This window comes from Erinaceus europaeus, chromosome 12 (genome assembly GCF_950295315.1).
Source record: "Erinaceus europaeus chromosome 12, mEriEur2.1, whole genome shotgun sequence".
Lineage (NCBI taxonomy): Eukaryota > Metazoa > Chordata > Mammalia > Eulipotyphla > Erinaceidae > Erinaceus > Erinaceus europaeus.
The window spans coordinates 44,509,241-44,532,672 of record NC_080173.1 but is presented as its reverse complement, the minus strand read 5'-3'; the positions used below and the strand labels follow the sequence as shown (position 1 = coordinate 44,532,672).

Genomic DNA, 23,432 nt, shown 5'->3' with positions numbered 1-23,432 from the left:
CACCCCATCTTTTACCTGCAGGTCAGAGAGAAACTGGGGGGAGAGACCATACACAACTGCAACACTGTTTCATTGCTTGTGAAACTTCCCCATTATAGGTCCTTGCATATGGTATGATGTGCACTCAAACAAGGTGCTACACCACCTGGCACCACATGTCATTTAAATTAACCAAATTCATCAAGAATGTGAGACATGGAAAATAATTTGTATTTTAATATGATACATGAATTATGCTTGCCTTTGGCAACTATATAAAGACTACAAAGCCCATTTAGAGAATAGAGACTGGGGACCGGGTGGTGGTGCACCAAGGTGAGCACAAGTTACAATGCTCAAGGGCCTGGATTCGAGTCCCCGGATCCCAACTACAGTGGGACAGCTTTGTGAGTGGTGAAGCAGTGCTGCAGGTCTCTCACTCTCTCACCCACCCCACCCCATCACCCCCTTCCCTCTCAGTTTCTGACTGTCTCTATCCAATAAATAAAGATAATTAAAGGGAGTCGGGCTGTAGCGCAGCGGGTTAAGCGCAGGTGGCGCAAAGCACAAGGACCGACATAAGGATCCCGGTTCGAACCCCGGCTCCCCACCTGCAGGGGAGTCGCTTCACAGGCGGTGAAGCAGGTCTGCAGGTGTCTATCTTTCTCTCCTCCTCTCTGTCTTCCCGTCCTCTCTCCATTTCTCTCTGTCCTATCCAACAACGACAACAACATTAATAACTACAACAATGGCAACAAAAGGGAATAAATAAAATAAATTAAAAAAAGATAATTAAAAAAAAAAGGAGATTGGGCAGGGGTAGATAGCATAATGGTTATGCAAAGAGACTCTCATGCATGAGGCTCCAAAGTTCTGGGTTCAATCCCCTGCACCACCATAAGCCAGAACTGAGCAGTACCCTGGTTTAAAAAAAAAAAAGATTGTCATTCAAACTAGATGGGGGCATAAAAACCTTCTCAGACAAGCAACAGTTGAAGGAATCAACTATCACAAAACCTGCCCTGCAAGAAGTTCTGAAAGGTCTCATAAATAATCACATCATCATAAACATGCCATATATCAGAATACTCTAAAATTTTAGAATGGTATTAATTCTCTAATGTCAATAAATGTCAATGGCCTGAGTTCACCTATTAAAAGGCACAGAGTGGGAAGATGATCGGAAAACACAACCCAACCATATGTTGTTGGCAGGAATCCCACCTAACTCAATAAGACAAGACAAAGTGAAAGGATGGAAAACTACCATACAAGCCAATGGACAACAAAAAAGGGCAGGAACAGCTATTCTCAATCTGACACGACAGACCTTAAAATAACTAAAATTTTAAAAAGATAGGGATGGACATTACTTAATGCTCAGAGGATCAGTCAATCAAAAGGACTTAACGATTATTAACATCTATACACCCAACGGGGGTGTGGTGGGGAGCCATCTAAATACATCAAACATCTACTGAAAGGGCTACAGCAAAACATTAGCAGCAACACAGTAATAGTAGGGGATTCCAACACCCCACCCCTTGGATGTTAGACCAGAAAGTATCAAATACTTATAGAGGAAAAATATTGGCAGAACTCTTTTCCATCTAAATTTTAAAGGCATCTTTAATCAAACGAATCCAATTACAAAAAAGAAAAAAATAATTGAACAATAAGCACAAAGCAAAAACTTGGACTGGGTCTGTTGTATTGCACTAAAGTAAAGGACTCTGGGGTGGGGGAGGGGTTCATGTCTTGGAACTTGATGTCAGAGAAGGACCTAGAGTGGGGTTGAATTGTTATGTGGAAAACTCAGAAACCTGAACAGGGGTAGATGGCATAAAGGTTATGCAAAGAGACTCTTATTCCTGAGGCACCAAAGTCTCAGGTTCATTCATGGTAAATTCACTTTCTTTACCCCATCTTGGATGGAGCTTGAAGATACCATGTTAAGTGAGATAAGTCAGAAACAAAAGGATGAATATGGGATGATCTCACTCAAAGACAGAAGTTGAAAAACAAGACCAGAAGGGAAAACTCTAAACAGAACTTGGACTGGAGTTGTTGTATTGCACCAAAGTAAAAGACGAGGGAGGGGTTTGGGTCCTGAAACAAGATGGCAGAGGATGACCTAGTGGGGGTTGTACTGTTTTGTGGAAATGTTATACATGTACAAACTATTCTACTTTACTGTTGAATGTAAACCAGTAACCCCTCAATAAAGAAATTTAAGGGGGGGGGGATTGGGTGGTAGTGCAGCAGGTTAAGCGCACATGGCACAAGGCACAAGGACCCGTGGTAAGGACCCCGGTTTGAACCTACCTACCTGCAGGGGAGTTGCTTCACAAGAAGTGAAGCAGGTCTGCAGGTGTCTGTCTTTCTCTCCCCCTCTCTCCCATTTCTCTGCCCTATCCGAAAATGACAACATCAATAACAACAGTAATAATTACAACAATAAAACCAGGGCAACAAAAAGGAAATAAATATTTTTAAAAATTTTTTAAAAAGAGAGAATAGAAACTGAAATAACTACTCTTTCCTTTATCAGGTCTATGTAACAGCTTCAGCTTTGTGATCTTAGAAATCTAGATGTCTGCTATCCTCCCCCAACTCACTCATTTTCATTTGCTTTTTCTGAGATGTGAAAAGGCAGAAATATAGAAACATTGATTTCAAAATACTTGAGTACAGAGACTAAGTAGCCTGGACTTTTCCAACACTATTTCTTTGTTTATAAAAGAAACATACAGGAGGTTGGGCGGTAGCACAGCGGGTTAAGCGCGCATGGCTCAAAGCACAAGGGCCAGCGTATGGATCCCAGTTCTAGCCTCCAGCTCCCCACCTGCAGGGGAGTCAGTTCACAGGCAGTGAAGCAGGCCTGCAGGTGTCTATCTTTCTCTCCCCCTCTCTTTATTCCCCTCCTCTCTCCATTTATTTCTGTTCTATCCAACAACAAAGACATCAATAACAACAACAACAAAGGAAACAAAAGGGAAAAAATAAAAAAAAATATCATAGTTGTTATTGTTGTTGCTGTTGGATAGGACAGAGAGAAATGGAGAGAGGAGGGGAAGACAGAGAGGGGGAGAGAAAGAGACAGCTGCAGACCTGCTTCACCGCCTGTGAAGTGAAACCCCTGCAGGTGGGGAGCCGGGGGCTTGAACCGGGATCCTTGCACTTGGGGCCATGTACGCTTAACCCACTGTGCCACCGCCTGGTTCCTATAGGAACTGGGATCCTGATGTCAGTCCATGAGCTTTCTGGCATATGCACTTAACCCGCTGCATCACTGCCCAACTTCCAGAACATGCAGTAACTTTTATTAGCTGTCCTCTTATCACTCTACCACATTACTAGTGCAGTAGGCAGCACATCAGGATATTTGGATTATAGATCAATTACAGGTACTTAACACACTGTGGTTTCTTTTCCAAATTAAAAAAAAAAAGAACTAAGGTGAATACGTAAGAATTTAGCTTTTTATTTTATTTTTCCATCAGAATTTCTGTTGGGGTCTCATACTTACACAATGCCATTGTTCCTGGTGAATTCTTCTCCTTGCCCCGCTCCCTTTGGGCAGATACGAGACAGAAAAGACACCACAACACTGCACCGTAGATTGTGAAGTTTCCCTTTTGTGAGGTGCTCCCACATGATAGGCATGGACTCAAACCTGGGTCCTTGTGTGTGTTCTCCTGGGTGAGCTATCTACCAGACCCTTACAACTGAGCTTTTGTAAATATTTTATATAGAAAATCTATGCCACTAAATCATAAACAAAGCTCTTGTTTCTTTATCCCACTTTAAAATGTTTATGGTGGGGCCAGGAGGTGGCACAGCGGGTTAAGCGCAGGTGGCACAAAGCACAAGGATCAGTGTAAGGATCCCAGTTCCAGGCCCCGGCTCCCCACCTGCAATGGGGGTTGCTTCACAGGTGGTGAAGCAGGTCTGCAGGTGTCTATCTTTCTCTCCCCCCTTTCCATTTTTCTCTGTCCTATCCAACAACAATGACAACAATAACAACAATAAACAACAAGGGCAACAAGAGGGAAAAAATGTCCTCCAGGAGCAGTGGATTTGTAGTGCAGGCACCGAGCCCCAATGATAACCCTGGAGGTGGGGCGGGGGCTTAATTATGGCTTAATCTCAAAAATCTAGTTCATTGTTTCTAATAAAAAGATACGCGAGGGGCCTGGGCATTAGTGCACTGGGATAAGTGCACATCCTACCAAGTCCAAGGACCTGCACAAGGATCCTGGTTTGAGGCCCTGGCTCCCCACCTACAGGGGTTGCTTAATGAGCGGTAAAGCAAGTCTTTAGGTGTATCTGTCTCTCCCCCTCTCCTCTCAATTTCTCTCTGTCCTATCCAATAAAAAATGGGATAACATAGCCTTCAGGAGCAGTGGATTCGTAATGCCAGCACCAAGCCCCAGCGATAACCCTGGAGGCAATAAAAAATAAGATATGTGAGAGGCTAGGTGGTAGCACACCTTGATAAGTGTGCAAGAACCCAGGTTCAAGCCCTTGGTCCCCACCTGCAGAGTGAAAGCTTCCCAAGTGGTGAAGCAGAGCTACAGGTGTCTTTCTACCTTCCCCTTCCTTTCAATTTCTGGCTATCCAATAAATGAAGGTAATATTAATTAATTAATATTTATCCAATAAATAAAGGAAATAAAAGTTATAAAGGAAAATTAAAAAATAAATAAAAAGATACATGAAAATTGCCCTGGAAGGTAGCACAGGGCTCAAGTGTTGGACTCTCAAGCATGAAGTTCTCAGTTTGATCCTCGGCGTCATATATGCCAGAGTGATGCTCCAGCTCTCTCCTCTCTCACACAAATTAATGGGGCAGGAGGCGGGAGGGATATGATACTTTCTGCTAGTAGAAGTTATATACCCAATTTTGAGGAAGCAACTTTAATATCAGCATATTACCACAGAAAAAGGAACTTAAAATCTTTTTATTTAATGAGGATGGGAAGGGAGAAAAGCCACATTCTGGCATAAATGATGCCAGGGATTCAACTTGGGACTTCATGCTTTTTAAGTCCAGAGTTCTACTGCTGCATCTCATCCCAGGCTGCAAAGAGCAAATGTTTTTAACAACCATATTAATTATTTTGAAATAAATAAATAGATTAAGTATTTTATATACCACCATATTATTTTATGTGGTTAGGGAGGTGACTCTGCATGTAGGACATTTATGTGTGAGACCATAGGTTCATTCCCTAGCACAGCATATACCAGAGAGATGCTCTGATAGTTCTCTTTGTTCCTCTCATAAAAGTCAACTTTAAATATACGTATACACACACACACACACACACACACACACACACATTTTTTTTACTTTAGAGGATGGAAAGATCACCAGAGAGAGTGTATGCCTTGACAAGCTAGGTCAGATCTAAGCATCATAGGTTTCATAGCACTAAAGGAAGGTCCAGTGCTATGACCTCTCTTTCTTTCAGTCTATCAGAAGAAAAAAAATGGTCTGGAGCAGTGAATTCATGCCTGTGTGACGTCCTGATTCCACAAATTGAAGAAAAAAACAACCACAAATTTATGTGCCACTAAGAACGAAATTTAAAAGCTGGTATTATGATGCCATTAAGATACATCTGATTTTAACTTGCACTATTTTAAATCTTCAGTTACCATGAACAGAGATGTAAAAGTAACTTTACTCATACCTTAACTGTGCATTTCAAGACTAAGTTAAGGATAATTAGAAATAGAATTGCTGTGGGTCAGGCAATAGCGCAATGGGTTAAGTGCACATGGCGTGAAGCGCAAGGACCTGCGTAAGGATCCCTGTTCGAGCCCCCGGCTCCCCACCTGCAGGGGAGTCACTCCACAAAACCATTTCTCTCTGTCCTACCCAACAACAACGACACCAGTAACAACAATAATAATAACCACAACAACCTTAAACAACAAGCGTAACAAAAGGGGGAAAAATAGCCTCTAGGAACAGTGGATTCGTGGTACAGGCACAGAGTCCCAGCAATAAGCCTTGAGGCAAAGCCGAGAACCAGGTGGAAGCACACTGGGTGAAGTGCACATAGTGTGAAGCAATAGGATTTGCTCAAGGATCCCGGTTCAAGCCCCCCGACTCCCCTGTGAGTCATTTTACAAGCAGTGAAGCTAGAGTGCCAGTGTCTTTCTCTCCCTCACTCCGTCTTCTCCACTCTCAATTTCTCTCTGTCCTATCCAAAAACAACAACAATGGAAAAAATGGCCGTCAGGAGCAGTGGATTCATAGTGCAGACACTGAGCGAGCCTCGAAGAAGGAAAGGAAAAGGAAAAGGAAAGGGAAAGGGAAAGGGAAAGGGAAAGGGAAAGGGAAAGGGAAAGGAAAGGGAAAGAAGGAAGGGAGGGAGGGAGGGAGGGAGGGATGGAGGAGGGAGGGACGGAGGGAGGAGGAAGCAACCCAGGTGTCCAACAACAGATGAGTGGCTGAGCAAGTTGTGGTATATATACACAATGGAATACTACTCAGCTGTAAAAAATGGTGACTTCACCGTTTTCAGCCGATCTTGGATGGACCTTGAAAAAATCATGTTGAGTGAAATAAGTCAGAAACAGAAGGATGAATATGGGATGATCTCACTCTCAGGCCGAAGTTGAAAAACAAGATCAGAAAACACAAGTAGAACCTGAACTGGAATTGGCATATTGCACCAAAGTAAAAGACTCTGGGGTGGGTGGAGAGAATACAGGTCCAAGAAGCATGACAGAGGACCTAGTGGGGGTTGTATTGTTATGTGGGAAACTGGGGAATGTTATGCACGTACAAACTATTGTATTTACTGTTGAATGTAAAACATTAATTCCCCAATAAAGAAATTTAAAAAACAAACAAAACAAAACAAAACAAAAAAAAGGAAGGAAGGAAGGGAGAGAGAGAAAGAGAATGAGTTGCTGGGTCCAGAAAAGGCTATATGCATTTTCATCTTTTAGCAATTAAAATTGTTTTCCATAATGTTTTTACCAATGTATATTCACTGTACAGAAACTAAATGGTATACTATATTTTAATATACATATAAGGAAAGTTGAGAAATTTTAAGAATTTTTTATTATCTTTATTTATTTATTTATTGGATAGAGAGCCAGAAATTGAGAGGGAACAGGGTGATAGAGAGGGAGAGAAGGAGAGAGAGAGGGAGAGAAACAGAGAGACACGTGCAACACTGCTTCACCACTTATAGATGGGAACCAGGGGCTTGAACCTGGGTCCCTGCACACTGTAACTTGTGCACTCAACCAGATGTGCCACCACCGGCCCTGAGAATACTTTTTATGTTTAAGGAAAGGAGGAGACCACAATATCTAAACTTCTTCAGTGCAGTGGGGGAAGGGCACATAAAGATTATTTTCATTTTTTTTTTTTGTAAACAGTGATCATAGATGTTTTTGTTGCAAACCTTTTATGTACTGATAATTACATAAAATAAACTTGTTCTTAGTGTATGCTACATGATATTTTTCCCAGTCTGTTTTTAAATTTATGATGAAATCTAGCCAAATTTCAAAGCTTTCATTTATTTATTTATCTACATTCCTTTACAACGCTGGGAAACAAACTGGTGCCTTGAACATGAGTTATACTAGTGATTCTTTAAGAGAATTCTTTAAGAGAGACAGACAGAAACAGACATCATAACTGCTTTCCAATACCTATGTAGTTCATTCTACCCAGTACTATCCATACTGCTCCAGTGTGGTATCTAGGACACTCTAGTGCTCAAAGGGACTCATCTTTTAAAAGTTTGTTTATTTACAAAATAAATGGTCTCATGCCTGTTATGATTTCAATGATGTTAAAGGACTGTTTTTCTCTTTTTTTAATATTTATTTATTTTCCCTTTTGTTGCCTTTGTTGTTTTTCATTGTTGTTGTAATTATGATTGTTATTGATGTCGTCATTGTTAGATAAGACAGAGAGAAATGGAGAGAGGAGGGGAAGACAGAGGAGGAAAGACCTGCCTCACCACCTGTGAACTGAACCCTCTACAGGGGGCTAGAATCGGGATCCTTAAGCCAGTCCTTGTGCATTGCGCCACCTGCACTTAAGCCGCTGCGCTACCACCCAACTCCTATTTTTCTCTCTTAATTTCAGTTAGAAAGAGATAGAACAGAGATACCACAGCACCACTCCACTAATCATGGAGTTTCCCTCTGGCCAAGTACATGGTGCTCTCATGTAGTTCTGGGTGTATATTCATGAGTAAGTTATTGCCTCCCTATCCTCTTTTTAAAATGGATTCTGGGAGCTGGGTGATGGTCCACCTGGTAGAGTGTACATGTTTAAATGTTTAAGGACCACTGTTCAAATCCCCAGTACCCATCTACAAGGAGAAACTTTAAGAGTGATGAAATAGTGCTGCAGGTTTATTATTTTCTCTCACTTTTTCTATCTCCCCCTCCCCTTAGCGCCTCAACTTCTGTTTCTACCCAATAAATAAATAAGATTAAAATGAATTCTGGATATGGAGTTTAACTTAAATTTAGAAAAGTCTTCATTCTAATTTTTTTAATTACCCCACTGTTCATCCTACTTTTTTCTTGTTGTTAAAATGTTTTTATTTATTAATGACAGGAATAGGAGGAGGGAGAGAGAGAAAGAACCAGACATCACTCTGGTACATGTATTGCCAGGGATCAAAGTCAGGACCTCATGCTTGAGAGTCCAACACTTTATCCACAAGTACCTATCTTTCTCTCCCTCCCCCCTCTCAATTTCTCTCTGTCCTATCCAACAACAATAGCAATAACAGCAATAGCAATAATAATAAGGGCAACAAAAAATGGAAAAAATGGCCTCCAAGAGCAGTGGATTTGTAGTGCAGGCACCGAGCTCGATAACCCAGGAGACAAAAAAAAAAAAAAAAAAAAAAAAAAAAAAAAAATCTAGTATGTGTCAAACATACTTAATTCTTGGAAATAGCAGGAAGGTGGGCTTCTCTGATTTTTCCCCCATTTTAATATTTTTTTATTTGCTAGGACAGAGGGAAATTGAGAAGGAAGATAAAGAAGGGTAAAGAGAATAAAATACAGAAATCTGCAGCACTGCTTCACCTTTTGTGAAGCTTTCCTCCTGCAAGTGGGGACCAGGGGCTTGAACCTGGGTCCTTGTGCTTGGTAATGTGTGCACTCAGCCAGGTAAACCACTGCCCAGTTCCACTCTATTTGTTTTTTCTAAACATTTTGTTATTTTTTTATTTTTCTATCTTTATTTATTTATTTATTCCCTTTGTTGTTGCCCTTGTTTTATTGTTGTAGTTATTATTATTGTTGTTGTTACTGATGTCATTGTTGTTGGATAGGACAGAGAGGAATGAAGAGAGATGGGGAAGACAGAGAGGGTGAGAGAAAGACCTGCAGACCTGCTTCACAGCTTGTGAAGCGTCTCCCCAGCAGGTGGGGAGCTGGAGGCTCGAACCGGGATCCTTACACTGGTCCTTGTGCTTTGTACCACGTGCGCTTAACCCACTGCACTAGCGCCCGACTCCCTCTATTTGTTTTTTCTAGCTTTAGGTTTCTGATTAAGACCTAAAGATGAATGATTTCCAATTCAGTTAAAGTATCTCAATATCCTATGCTATAGAGATGTTAATATTTTGCAGCTTTTTATAACATGGCTTCATTTATTTCATTTTCATAACTATTTTATGCAAAGATAAGAGATTTACTTCCAATTTATTATTATCCAGTGATATTAACTTGTCCCTTTATTTAAAGTGGTAAAGTAAAACTCAAACCTAAACCTTGTTTCCAAATGCTATTTACAACCTTCGTATCCTATAAGTACTTTTTATATAAGAATAGAGAACCCTGCTCTCAAGGAGCTTGAAGCAGTTTCTCAATTAAAAATTCAGATAATAACATACTTAACTCTGCGCATAAGAGGGTACATGAAAGTATAAAACATGGTCTCTGGTCAAGATATTTCACAGAGATATAGCATTTAAAAAAGCAAGTCTTCCCTTGGCTCCCCACCTGCAGGGGGTCGCTTCACGAGCGAGTGGTGAAGCAGGTCTGCAGGTGTCTATCTTTCCTTCCCCCTCTCTGTCTTCCCCTCCTCTCTCCATTTCTCTCTGTCCTATCCAGCAACGACGACAATAATAGTAACAACACCGATAAACAACAAGGGCAACAAAAGGGACAAAATGGTCTCCAGGAGCAGTGGATTCGTAGTGTAGGCACTGAGGCCCAGCAATAACCCTGGAGGCAAAAGAAAAAAAAAAAGCAAGTCTTGGGGACTAGAAATTAAACCTGAATGACAGCAAAAATATTTTATCTATTCTGTCCAAGCTTGTACAATTTATATAGCCCAGTATAACTAGAATGCATTATTAGTTTAGTTGTTGTTTATTGCTGACTGGGCCTTCTAGGTGAGATATATTATCAGGCTTATTTTCCTTTGGGCTTTAAATTTTGTTTGTAACCAAAAACAATCAGACAAATATCAAGAAAAATGTTACTTACACAACACAACATAACAACAACAAGGATCCTGGTTCGAGCCCCCGGCTCCCCACCTGCAGGGGAGTTACTTCACAGGTGGTGAAGCAGGTCTGCAGGTGTCTATCTTTCTCGCCCTCTCTCTGTCTTCCCATCTCTCTCCATTTCTCTCTGTCCTATCCAACAATAACAACATCAATAAGAACAACAATAATAACCACAACAATAAAACAAGGGTAACAAAAAGGGGGGGAAGCCTCCAGGAGCAGTAGATTCATGGTGTAGGCACCAAGCCCCAGCAATAACCCTGGAGGCAAAAAAAAAAAAAAGGTAAAAACACTGTATTAGTCATACAAAATGATAGGCTTTGCACAACAGTGTGAATTTACTTAATATTACTAAAGTGTACACTTAAAAAAAAAAGGTGCTGGATATGGCAGCTACAGCAGAGGCACAGTGGCTATAATGCTACACCTAAGAGCATAATATCCTAAGTTTGATCCTTGGCATATCTGTGCCAGAGTGATGTTCTGGTTCTCTCTCTAGTTGATAAATATGTAAAATGTTAAAAAAAAAAAAAAAAAAGATGGTTATTCATATTTTTTTTACCTCACCCTTCATTTTTTTCTTTAATAGTTACGAGGGAAGATGAGCTTCAAATTCCCCCTTATATTTAAATAATGAACTTTTTTGAATCATTGAGAGCTTACCATACACCCATTACCAAGGTGAGGGATGGGATGGCTTTAGCTGAGGGATTATTTCACCACCAACCACACCAATGTGAGGGAGGCAAAATATGGACAAGCCTAATAATTCTGTCTTTTAGCACAATTCCACCACTCCTGGCATTTTTTTTTCTTTTTAGTTCAAGATAGAAAATCAACAAGTTTATTTTTATTTAAGATTCATCATCATCATCATCATCATCATCATCATTATTATTGCCTCCAAGGTTATCTCTGGTGATCAGTACCAGCACTATGAATCCACTGCTCCTGGTGACCATTTTTCCCGTTTTATTAGATAGGACAGACAGAAACTGAAAGGGAGGGGGAGACAGAGAAGGGGAGACATGGGAGCCAGATGGTGGAGCATTTGGTAGAGTCCACATGTTACAAATGGGAAAGGACTATTAGAGTTCCCCAGTCCCCACCTGTAGTGGGGAAGCTTTTCGAGTAAAGCAGGGCTACTGGTGTCTCTCTTTCTCTCTATCTCCCCTTTCCCTCTTGATTTCTGGCTGTCTCTATTCAATAAAGATTTAAAAAAAGAATTTTAAAAAAGAGGCAGAGAGAAAGACACCTTGCAGACCTGCTTCACCTCTTGTGAAACGACACCCCTCCCCATAGTTGGGGAGCCGGGAGGCTCAAAGCAGGATCCTTTAGTGGGCAGAAAGAAAAAAATAAAATAAAAAAGGGCTGAGACACGACAGCACTGTTCCACAGTTCATGAAGCTTCCCCATTCATGTGCTCCCATGTGGCAGATAGGGGCTTAAACTTGGGCCTTCTCACTTGACAAAGTGTGCTTTACTGGATAAGCCATCTCCTGACACCCCCTAATTCTTAATAACCAGAAAGTTGGAAAAAACAAAAACCGATATTCCAAAATATTTTTAGAGTAATTTTCTATCATTCCAAAAATAAGTGATTATAATTTACTTCTTTTTATTTTTACTATTACTATTTTTTTAAAGGATCTAGAAAAATTGGCAGTGGGGAGATAGCATAATGGTCATAGAAAAAACTTTCATGGGAGCCAGGTGGTAGTGCAGTGGATTAAGCACACATGGCCTGAAGCTCAAAGATTAGCATAAGGATCCCAGTTTGAGCCCCTAGTACCCTACCTGCAGGGGGGTCGCTTCACAAGCAAGTAGGTCTGCAGATGTCTATCTTTCTTTCCCCCCCCCATCTTCCCCATCTGTTTCCATTTCTCTCTGTCCTATCCAATGACAATAACAACAATGGCAACAAAATGGAAAAAATGTCCTCCAGGAGCAGTGGATTTGTAGTGCAGGCCCAGAGCCTTAGCAATAACCCGGGGGGGGGGGGGGGGGAAGAGACTTTCATGAAGGCATGAAAGTTAAACTCAACCCCCCATAACACCATAAGCCAGAGTTAAGCAGTGCTTTGGTTAGCCCCCCCTTTTTTTAAGATTTAATTTATTAATGAGAAAATGAAGGCATCACTTTGACACATGTGATGATTGAACTTGGGACCTCATGCTTGAGAGTCCAACATTTCAACCTACTGTGTTGCCATTTTACTTTTTTCTGAAGTACCTGCTCTCTCATCTTTCTATTTCTCTGCAGATCTGGCTATATTTTAACATCTCTGATATTTACAATGAAAAACCCTGTGGGGTTCAAACAAATATCATAGCCACTATGAAATATTCTACTCCTGTATATGACTAAACAAAGAAAGTAATAACCATCAATGGTCCTAAACATCCCTAAGTTAGAGTAAGTATTTCAAGCAGAAGAGAAAGATCACACTCAGTCTTCAGACATTCTTCTGAGCAACAACCTCACTCAATGTATCACAAATATTTATAACCACAAACCACCAGAACAAAATTCTACCAAGAAGTCATTACTGTTTCAATTCTGATTATCCTCTTTTCTGGACTCTTAAAGCGTACCTTTCCCAAAATGCCCCTTTGTAAAATAAGACCCTACACAAGCAGGTGTATTATGTGCAATAAGTCCCATCGTTTTGGAAGTACTAGCTCTTGAATATGAAGCAGAAATATTAGCATGTTTTTACCCTAATAATTAATATAATTAAAAGAAAACAAATAAATGCAATGGACATTCTAAGTCATACATTTTCCAGAGCCTGACCTGATTCTGAGAAATGGACTCTGCTCACAAGAGCCCTAGGAAATCTCCTCTTCCATTTTGTTTTGAATGGGCTTTTTCTCTACTACTATGTGGACTCTGACTACAGAGAAAAACATACAGGACAATCACCATCTTCAGTGAGAATATGAAAAGACAAATATTGTCTACAGCCATACCACCCTGAACACGCCTGATCTCATCTGAAAAGACAAATATTAAATTCTGCATTTGAATGGTAAGGTATGGATGCATAATAGAACACTACTAAAAGACACAGTGAGAGTACTACAATCTGAAACTATATTTGTCTACTCCACCCACCCATCACCTCCACAAAAATAAGTCAATAAATAAAATAAAAATTAAGAGGATGAGCAGTAAACAATGTCTGATACGGAAAATTTCAATACACCGGAGCTTACTCTTGCATATTATTAGCTGTATGGTTTATAATTATAGGAACAACAGACTATTCTACAAGGGGATAGGAGGGAGGAAAGCCAAACATTAAAAAAAGACAAAAGTATATACAGACAAAGAATCTGCATCAGAGATACTTGTTTCATTTGTGTGTGTGTGTGTGTGTGTGTGTGTGTATACACATTAAAAAAAAACTTACCTTGAAGAGATTTTCCCAATCCCTGGCCCAGCTTCCACCCATGTTTCTGGAGTAAGCGATGTCCAATATTATCCTGACAGACAGAACAGAGAGACAAACCAAAAATATTCCAATAATATATTCTTCCCTTCCTAGTGACATTTACACAGGTGATGAACAAGCGATATCTACGTAAATGCATGCAAAAGGTGCTAATAGTAGAGGAAATGTGCCCAGTAAAAGGAACATTGATGTAAAAAGAAATGCTGGCTATTACTTCATATTGGAAGAACATAGGAGGTGAGGGTCCTTTCTGATAGTGTGCTGGGCAACTTTTATATGTAACACTTTCAAAAAGAGAAAAGGGAAGGGGAGAAGGGAAATGAATACATTTATAAAATTTAAACTTAACATTAAAAAAGCGTAAAATCAAGAATCCTATACAATCATATCCACCACCTAGACAGCACCACTTAAAAGATTTTTGTAGAGAAAACCTGTATGTGTTTAGTTATTTTATGTGTCAAACTTCCATGAAACAAAGTAAGGTTTAAGTGTGAGACTGCCACCTCCCCCCTCTACTAGAAATGAAAACACAATCAGAGCAAAATCCAGGCTAGATTTGATTGTTTTTTAATATATATAATATAAATATATAACTAGCATGCAGCCAATATTAAACTGAAAAAACAGTGAGGTTAGTAAAACAAGAAATTAAATTGATTAAAACAAAAATAAAATGAGCTCAAGCACAGACGGAGTGATGCATTTCAACATGTAATCTAACAAAAATGCTAAAATGTTAGAATGAAACAGGCCTAGCAATAAGTTAACAGTAAAGAACCATTAGTGCATGTAGGGGGAAAAAACAATATACATAATGTCTCATCTTCCTAGAAGCATATTGTGAAAAATTCTACAATGTAAAGTATATGAAAAGACTTTAGAAACAACAATTATATGTCAGCTTATATGTAAAGGTTCAAGATCTTAGAAGCTTCTGCAAACCTTTGTCCAACTTGCTTTTTTATAAAAACTGAAATATGGGGGACAGGTGGTGGTGCACCTGAGTTCAATCCCCTGGTCCCCATCTACAAGGGCAAAGCTTTGCAAGTGGTGAAACAATGCTGCAGGTGTCCCTGTGTCTCTCCCTCTCTGTCACCCCCTTCCCTCTCGATTTCTGGCTGTCTCTATCCAATAAATAAAATAAAGATTAAAAAAGAACCTTTGAGAATCTGATATTCTCTCTCTTTCCAGTAAATAAATATTAAAAATAGAAATCAAATTTTTGGGGGTCGGGTGGTGGCGCAGTGGGTTAAGCGCATGTGGCACAAAGCGCAGGGACCGGCGTAAGGATCCCGGTTCGAGCCCCCGGCTCCCCACCTGCAGGGGAGTCGCTTCACACGCTGTGAAGCAGGTCTGCAGGTGTCTATCTTTCTCTCCCCTTCTCTGTCTTCCCCTCCTCTCTCCATTTCTCTCTGTCCTATCCAACAACGAATTGCGTCAACAAGGGCAATAATAATAACCACAACGAAGCTACAACAAGGGTAACAAAAGGGGGAAAAAAAAAAAAAGGCCTCCAGGAGCGGTGGATTCATGGTGCAGGCACCGAGCCCAGCAATAACCCTGGAGGAGGAAAAAAAAAAAAAAAAATCAAATTTTTAAAAAAGGTTAATGTGGTCCTGCAGGTGTCGCAATGGATAAAGCACTGGATTCTCAAGCATGAGGTCCCGAGTTCAATCCCTGGTAGCACATGTACCAGAGTGATGTCTGGTTCTTTTTCTCTCTCCTCTCTTTGTCATAAATAAATAAAATCTTAAAAAAAAAAAAAAAAAAAAGGTTAAAAAGAAAAAAAAGAAATCATTAAAAAAAAATTATTACAAGGACCTGGTGGTGGTACACTTAGTTGAGCACACATGTTACCATGTACAAGGGCCTGAGTTCAAATCCCTGGTCCCCACCTGTGTGTGTGTGTGTGGGGGGGGCAGTTTCATGAGTAATGAATTAGTGCTACAGGTGTTTCCCTCCCTCTTTATCTCCCCTTCCATCTCAGTTTCTCTGTATCTAATAAGTGAATATTTTTTAAATCACTACAAATTATAACCAAAGGCATTTTTAAGGACTAAATGTAATTATTATTATTATTATATCACAAAAATCTCATTTTCTAAAGTAAACTTACAATATTAAGAGAATCAGGAACTAGCTCATCTGGTATGGGGCAAACTTTACCATGAAGGAGGGGCTGGGTTCAGCACAAGCACCACATGGTAGCACTAAAGGAGAGGACAACCCACCACTAGTGGAATGGTGCTGGGGTGCTGGGGTATCCCTCTTTCTGTCTCTGCCCTGATCTAAAATTTTAAATGAATGAAAAAATCATCCTGGGGAGTGCACATGTATCAGGCCCCAAAATAAATCAACCCCCCCCACTCACACACACAAACACACGCAATACCAACTTTTTCAACATCTCATATTAAAGCACGTTTTATCTTCCAGTTCCATTTCTATGACAAATGCTATTTAGAGTTATAGATGGGAAAAAAAAATTTTTTTTTACTGTTATTCCCTCTGATAAAGTTAGAAGAGGAAGGTTAGGTCTTTGCCATGCTTAGTTTATTAAAAACTGGACATTTTCTCCTACAAGTTTATGATAGCATACAACTGGAAAACTGGGCGCTGGTTATTATTTCATTGAACGAGATACATAAAATGGTTATTTATTCATTTACTTACTAAAAAGAGAAAAGAAGAGAAAAATAAAGAACCAGAGAACCACTCTGATATATGATATGGGTGACTGAACTTAGGAACTCCTACGAGTTCAACACTTTAACCATTCTAACCACCTCAAAGGTCATGAACAGGATCCTTCTTTAAAAACAAAAATGAGGCAAAAAGCAAAGAAAAATATCTTTAAAACAAATGATATTGCTTTAAAAATACAGGTGCTAAATCACTGTCATGTACAGAAAGCTATGTACAAAATAATTTTCATTTTTGCTAGGTGAATTAGAAAGTACTACATTTATGTGTGATCCCACATGATGACTTCCATAGTATTAATCCAACTCTGTTGCTTTTTTCCGTTCTCTCTTCCCAACTGTATAGTCACAAAAAACATCTCCTTAACTAGTACTTAGTGTCTATTGCTAAAAAAAACAAGTAAACAAACAAAAAACCCACTAAAATCTTAGTATTTGAATGTTAATAGAAAGTGAGGCCTTTAATATACTATAAAAAACTTACCTGTATATTAAAATCTGTTTTATATTACATCCCCTATAACTGGAGGGAAAGGACAAGGAAAGCAGAACAACTCTAAGATTGTTTTGTTGATTAAATTGTTTAATCTTTTAATAGACTAGTGTTATGACTAGATTTAGGGTTATTAAACCATGCTGACAAAAACTGTTGCCCCTTTTATCAAATAAAACACAGTATTTGGCTAAGTGGAGATGAGACATTATGCTGACTGTGTTATGTTATGAATGCACTAAAATAAACGGACAGATGAAGCAGTATGCTATTTCCAAAAGCAGTGCAAGTGGAGTGAAAGCATTTCCATACGAACCTGGCTTTAAAAACTGGGCTGTCAAAAGAACAGTTAAATGTAACACAAAGTAAGAAACTGTCCAATAACTAATGGTCGATTTTTTGTCTTGTTTTCAATTCACTGCTTGCAATTAATGTATTTATTAAAGAGTGAAAGCATAATTCACGAGTCAAGACCAGCTGAGAGATTCAAGAGCAGCGTGTTGTGACTGACAACAGTGAAAGGAAAAGCAAATGTTAAAGGGAAGGGGAAGAAAAAAAAAAGGGAAAGTTTTAGGAATATACACATTAGCACCACTTTTACAAAACCACTCAAGATGGCTGTCACCTTTTGTTTAAAAAAAAAAAAAAGCTACTGATACAAAATGGCAGTGGCCATTTCTCTTCTATAATCTTAGGTGAAAACTATAGTTCCTTGATTAAATCTACTTTCTCAAGTATGATTAGGGAATCAAATGTAAGGTGCTATATTAAACATGTCATTCTATAACCTTGTGATTATAAAAAAGCCAACAAAAACAGTAAATTTATCTCCCAGAGCTTCTTCACCTCACCAACTCCTTGGATTAACTAGTATATAAAATCTAGCTCTTTCCTATCACTTCAGGATACCTGCTATTAGAGGGACTAAAAATCATTCCATTTTTTAAAATATTTTTATTTCTTGTTGAATATACAGAGAAATTAAGAGGGAAGGGAAAAATGGAGGGAAACAGAGAGATACCTATAGCCCTGCTTCAACACTCATGAAGCTTTCCCCCTGTAGGTGGGGGCCAGGAGCTTGAACCTGAGTCCTTGTGCACTGTAATGCATGCACTTAACCAGGTGCGCCACCACCTGGCCCCAAAATCATTCCACTTTTTATATCTAAAAAAACCCCAAAAAACAAAACAACAAAAAAACACAATTTAGGGGGTCAGGTGGCACACTTGGTAGAGCATGTCTTACAAAAGAATAGTTCAAGTCCCCTCCTCCAGTCCCCACCTGCAGGGGTAAAGTTTCATGAGCAGTGAGGCAGTTCTGCAGGTGTGTCTCTTTCCCTCTCAATCTCAAATAAATAAATAAATAAATAAAGTGGTCCAGAAGGTGGCACAGTGGAGAAAGCATTAGATTCTCAACCATGAGGTCCTGAGTTCCATCTTTGGCAACACATGTACCAGAGTTATGTCTGGTTCTTTTTCTCCTATTTTTCTCATGAATAAATTAATAAATTATAAAAAATTATATATATTTAAAAATAAATAAGTAAAATATTTTTAAAATTTCAATTTGGGGTTAATTATAATATCATCAAATAAAAGTTTTTCTTTTTTCACAGTCTGATTAAGAATCATAATAGTAACTGACTGTTTATAATTTAAATACTGCCTTGAAGTACTTTTTTGTTGTTGTTACCACAAGGTAATAGTAAAGCTACTATTACCAACTTTTTTAAATAGAAAGACAGAAGCAGCACTGAAGTTTCCTCTACTGCAGTGGGAGCCAGGCTCAAACCCAAGTTATATAGGCAAAATATCCAAGTGAACTCTTTTGCCAGTTCTGGGAAATACTAGGTTTAAACTAAACAATGGACTTTTCTCAAAGGAGGTAGGCAAAAATCTGGCTTTCTATATAATTCTTAAAAGAGTTTCCATCAACTCTTCATCTGCACTATTCCAGCCCTTAGGTCCATGATTGGTCAACAATTTGGCTTTGTATGTTAACTCTCTTGGTCAACCACCAAGTTCCAGATGCTAGTATGATGTCAACCAGACTTCCCTGGGCAGACAATCCCACCAATGTGTCCTGGAGCTCTCCTTCCCCACCAGGGAAATAAAGAGACAGGCTGGGAGTATAGATCGACCAGACAACACCCATGTTCAGAGGGGAAGCAATTACAGAAGCCAGACCTTCCACCTTCTGCATCCCATAATGATCTTGGGTCCATACTCCCAGAGAGTTAAAGAAAAGGAAAGCTATCAGGGGAGGGGATGGGATACAGAGTTCTGGTGGTGGGAACTGTGTGGAGTTGTACCTCTCTTATCCTATGGTTTTTAGTCAATGTTTCCTTTTTATAAATAAAAAAAAAAAATTTTAAGGGGTGGAGTTTCCATAACTAGGTCATGGAGGTAGCTCAGTGGCAGAGTGCCTCCCTCATATGCATATTTTTCTGGTTTTGTTCACCAGCACAATATAGGAACAGCAAGGATAATGGAGTGGTACTTTGTGCTTACTAAGAAAAAAACAAAAAAGGGTGGTCCGGGAGGTGGCACAGTGGGTAAAGCATTGGACTCTCAAGTATGAGGTACTGAGTTCAATCCCCAGCAGCACATGTACCAGAGCAATATCTGGTTCTTTCTCTCTCCTCCTATCTTTCTCATGAATAAATAAATAAAATATTAAAAAGAAAAAAAGGGGGGAAAAGCTTCCATAATTGTGTGCTCAACTCTGTGTAGTGACAGTGTGACATTTTCTTTGGTTAAACACTAAATTATTTTAATATATATATATATATTGCTTTTTAAATATTTATTTATTTATTTATTTGCTCCCCATTTTGTTGCCCTTGTTTTATTGTTGTAGTTATTATTGTTGTTGTTATTGATGTCACTGTTGTTGGATAGGACAGAGAGAAATGGGGGGCGGACAGAGAGGGGGAGAGAAAGAGACACCTGCAGACCTACTTCACTGCTTGTGAAGTGACTCCCCAGCAGGTTGGGAGCCAGGGGCTCAAACTGGGATTCTAACGCAGATCCTTGAGATTTGTGCCACGTGCGCTTAATGCTCAACCTGCTGCGCTACCACCCGACTCCCTAAACATTAAATTCTTAATTCTGGTTAAACCATGAAGTGAAGCTGAAAATCCGTTATTTTTTTCACCCAGATAACTTCAGGTAGCCTTTATTATTATTTTTTATTTCTAAACTTTCAGACATTGAGGAACTTTGCTCCTTTGAACTATACGTTATCACAGTTAACAATAATTATTCTGGCCCTAGTACCATTCATTTTTATAATAGGATCTTGCAAAAACATAGGTTAAAAAGTAACTTTATATGAGGTAAACTGTCTTCTTTCCTCTTTCTCACTCCATTTCTTCTCCCTCCCTCCCTCTCTCTTTCTTCATCACCAGGACTTTACTATTCTGTGTCAACTTTTCAGATAGTGAGACTATAGCATTGAATCTTCTCCCCAGTGTTATGGGAGTGTGGGTCTCAAACCTGGATCTAAATTAGTATGGCAAAGCAAGCAACTTTCCAGGTGAACTCTCTCACTGGTCCTGACTGAAAACTATTATAGCAGGAAACAGAATAACCTATCAAGACAAAACTACACTATAATTATGTCAGTAACTGCATTAGTATTCACTCCATATTGAATTTTCTCTTTAATTGACAGCAGCCACATATAGTTTACACCATTTAACCCATTTTCAACAATGACAAAAATCTTGCCTCTTGAGTGGATTGTAAGCTTTGCTGATTGTGTATCTCTATAAGCAAAAACCAAATGCTACCAGGTAAACCCATGCAAACAAGTTGTAAAAATTCCCAAAATAAAAATTCTATTGCTCACTACAGATGACACAATGAAGACTAGAGAGAAAAGCCATATAGTAATGCTACACCATTCAGCTCCAAGAAGCACATTATTTATAGTGCAGTTCACATATGGTCACTGCTAAATGTCAAATCAGCAGTCTTATAGAATTACAGTTTGGAACTAGTGGAGTCCACAGATCTAAACAGATATTCAACTTGACAAAATCTAATTATACATACACCTCCAAACCCCTAGATGAACAAACTAAGTATCAGTGATGGGAGTTTGGAAAACTGCATTAATTTTTAAAACCTGCTCGGAAAACCTGGCAACAACAAAGACGACTTAAATCAGTCAGGCAGAACAAAGACCAACTAATGGCTGATCAGTAGTTGTACTAACAGCTACAACAATAACAACATATGCTTTCTGCATAGCTTAGTTTCTCCCATTTGATTTCTTATCTTTTGTGGCAAAGGCCACAAAGAGTCATATATCCCAAATTCCACCAAGTAATCAAGGGGACTTTGGTGGAATCCTAGACTGAACTATGACCTTAAATCAAGTTCTGTTTTCTAAATTTATCTTTTAAAATGTGGAGGTCATAATTACAACATCTGGAACCGAAAAACCTGATAAAAGAATAACTTAAAACTCAAGTACCAAAGGGGTGTGTGTGTGTGTGTGTGTGTGAATGTGTGTGTGCAATAAGGGTAAAACACTAACTTTCTGTCTCTATTTATAGTTAATCAAGATGTTAGGCAATTCTTTCACCATTTCCTTAGAATGGTGTTTTATTCTTGGTCAGAAATTTCATTCAAATTATCATAGTGGTTGAAATAAAGCAAGGGGAATAAAACTTTATAACAAAGATTATGAAATACTTTACAAATCCTGATTTTTGTGTTTTCAACATTTGCTAGCTGAAATACTTGTCTCTAACAAATCTAGACTTCAGAAATTCGCTAAAAGTACTATGAATTACTGCATCTTTGTATTTCAGTTCCACCTGCAAGTCTGTTAAAAAAAAAAACAAACCCTATTACAAAACAAAAAAAACCTTAATCCTATACTTGTAATAATCCTTCACACAGGCATATTCTTGGCACAAACCTGTGCAGAGACTTCCAGGTTTACCAGCTGCTGAGGATTACTTTTGTTTTTTTTTTTTTTTTTAAAAAAAATGACTAGACCTTTAGCTCCTGCAATGATCTGTAGACTCCCAAAGCTGCATATTTGCATATTTCCAGCCACTTGAGTTGCATGCTGTAGCAAAACAGTCAGCACCTCTCAATAGATATTGCTGCAGAGAAAGATTTTAGTTCAGCAGAGATTCAGTGCGTTAAAAGCAAACCAATTTCTCCCTTAGCACAAAGTAGCTTAGTACTACTATATATTTATTTGTTGGCATGTCAAAGGTGACTGGGACCTGCTTTTTTTGTGGTTGTTGTTGTGTGTTTTTTGTTTTTCTTTTTAGACGGGGTAATATACCACCTATTTGGATGCCAATCACTGTAGGAGTTTTTAAAAAGACTTTAAGTGTATCTCCAAATGGTAACAGAAATAAATATACTCCTATCTTGTGAGCTCCATTTCTATCTAACACAATGTAGGCTATACAAAGCTCCTCCTACTACCTAAACTCCCAAGTCACAAATAATGAACATATTTATGTTAGGAGTAAATTTTCATTAGAATAATAGTATATGGGCAGGGGTAGATAGTATAACGGTTATGCAAAGAGACTCTCCTGCCTGAGGCTCGAAAATCCCAGGTTCAATCCCCTGCACCATCATAAACCAGAGCTGAGCAGTGCTCTGGAAAAAAAGAAAAAGAATAGTATATTAGAATATATTCCTGAACATGCACTTAATTACATCCAGTCTGAGTACTAAACCATTTGCTATTGTAAGTGGAGATATAATTTAATAAATAAAGCATATATCAATCCTACTCACTGAGATTATTCAACAATGGTTACTCAGACTGTCTTCTGATAGTGTTCTCCCTATGACAAGTGCTGGGAAAAAATCCTGGACAGTGTGAGAAGAGAGAGTACATTAGTCTCACTTGTCAAAGGGATGGATTTTCCAAAAACCTTAAAAACATTTTCCAAAAGCCCTAAGAAGGCTTAAACTATTAAATATTAGTTTATTTTAAACAAATCTTTGAGCTTAATAATGAAAAAGGTTTTAAATTCAGTCTAAAGTTCTACAACTGTTGAGTATCACAAAAGTACAGCTTATATAAGAACACTAAACAATTATGTACCTTATAGAATGTGATACTACAGCCTTGCTTCTGACAGCTGTCTGTTTTTAAACTCTGACCCAAATAACTATGTAAGTAGAAATGGAAAAAATATTAATTTTTCAAGTACAAAATACTGATCTAGCTAGTTCACTAATTTCATTGTAGAATTCGTGTGAATTCTTGTGATAATCCCCAAGATAAAG

General features: G+C 38.8%; 1 protein-coding gene across 5 annotated transcripts in view; it reads right to left on the bottom strand.

Moving 5' to 3' along the window:
- The window catches only part of GPATCH8 (G-patch domain containing 8), a 104,682-nt gene that overhangs the window by 53,741 nt on the left and 27,509 nt on the right, over nucleotides 1-23,432 (bottom strand). For 3 of the 5 annotated variants that reach the window (XM_060203395.1, XM_007531815.3, XM_060203394.1), the window contains 2 exons: nucleotides 17,474-17,491; nucleotides 13,918-13,990 (listed from right to left, as the gene is read on the bottom strand). Coding sequence is in view for 1 of the 5 variants with exons in the window: in XM_016191999.2 (XP_016047485.1) it covers nucleotides 13,918-13,990 (73 nt within the window). In the remaining 4 variants the exon portion in view is untranslated. The remainder of the gene's footprint in view (nucleotides 1-13,917; nucleotides 13,991-17,473; nucleotides 17,492-23,432) is intronic. The other 2 variants (XM_016191999.2, XM_016192001.2) reach the window with 1 other exon arrangement.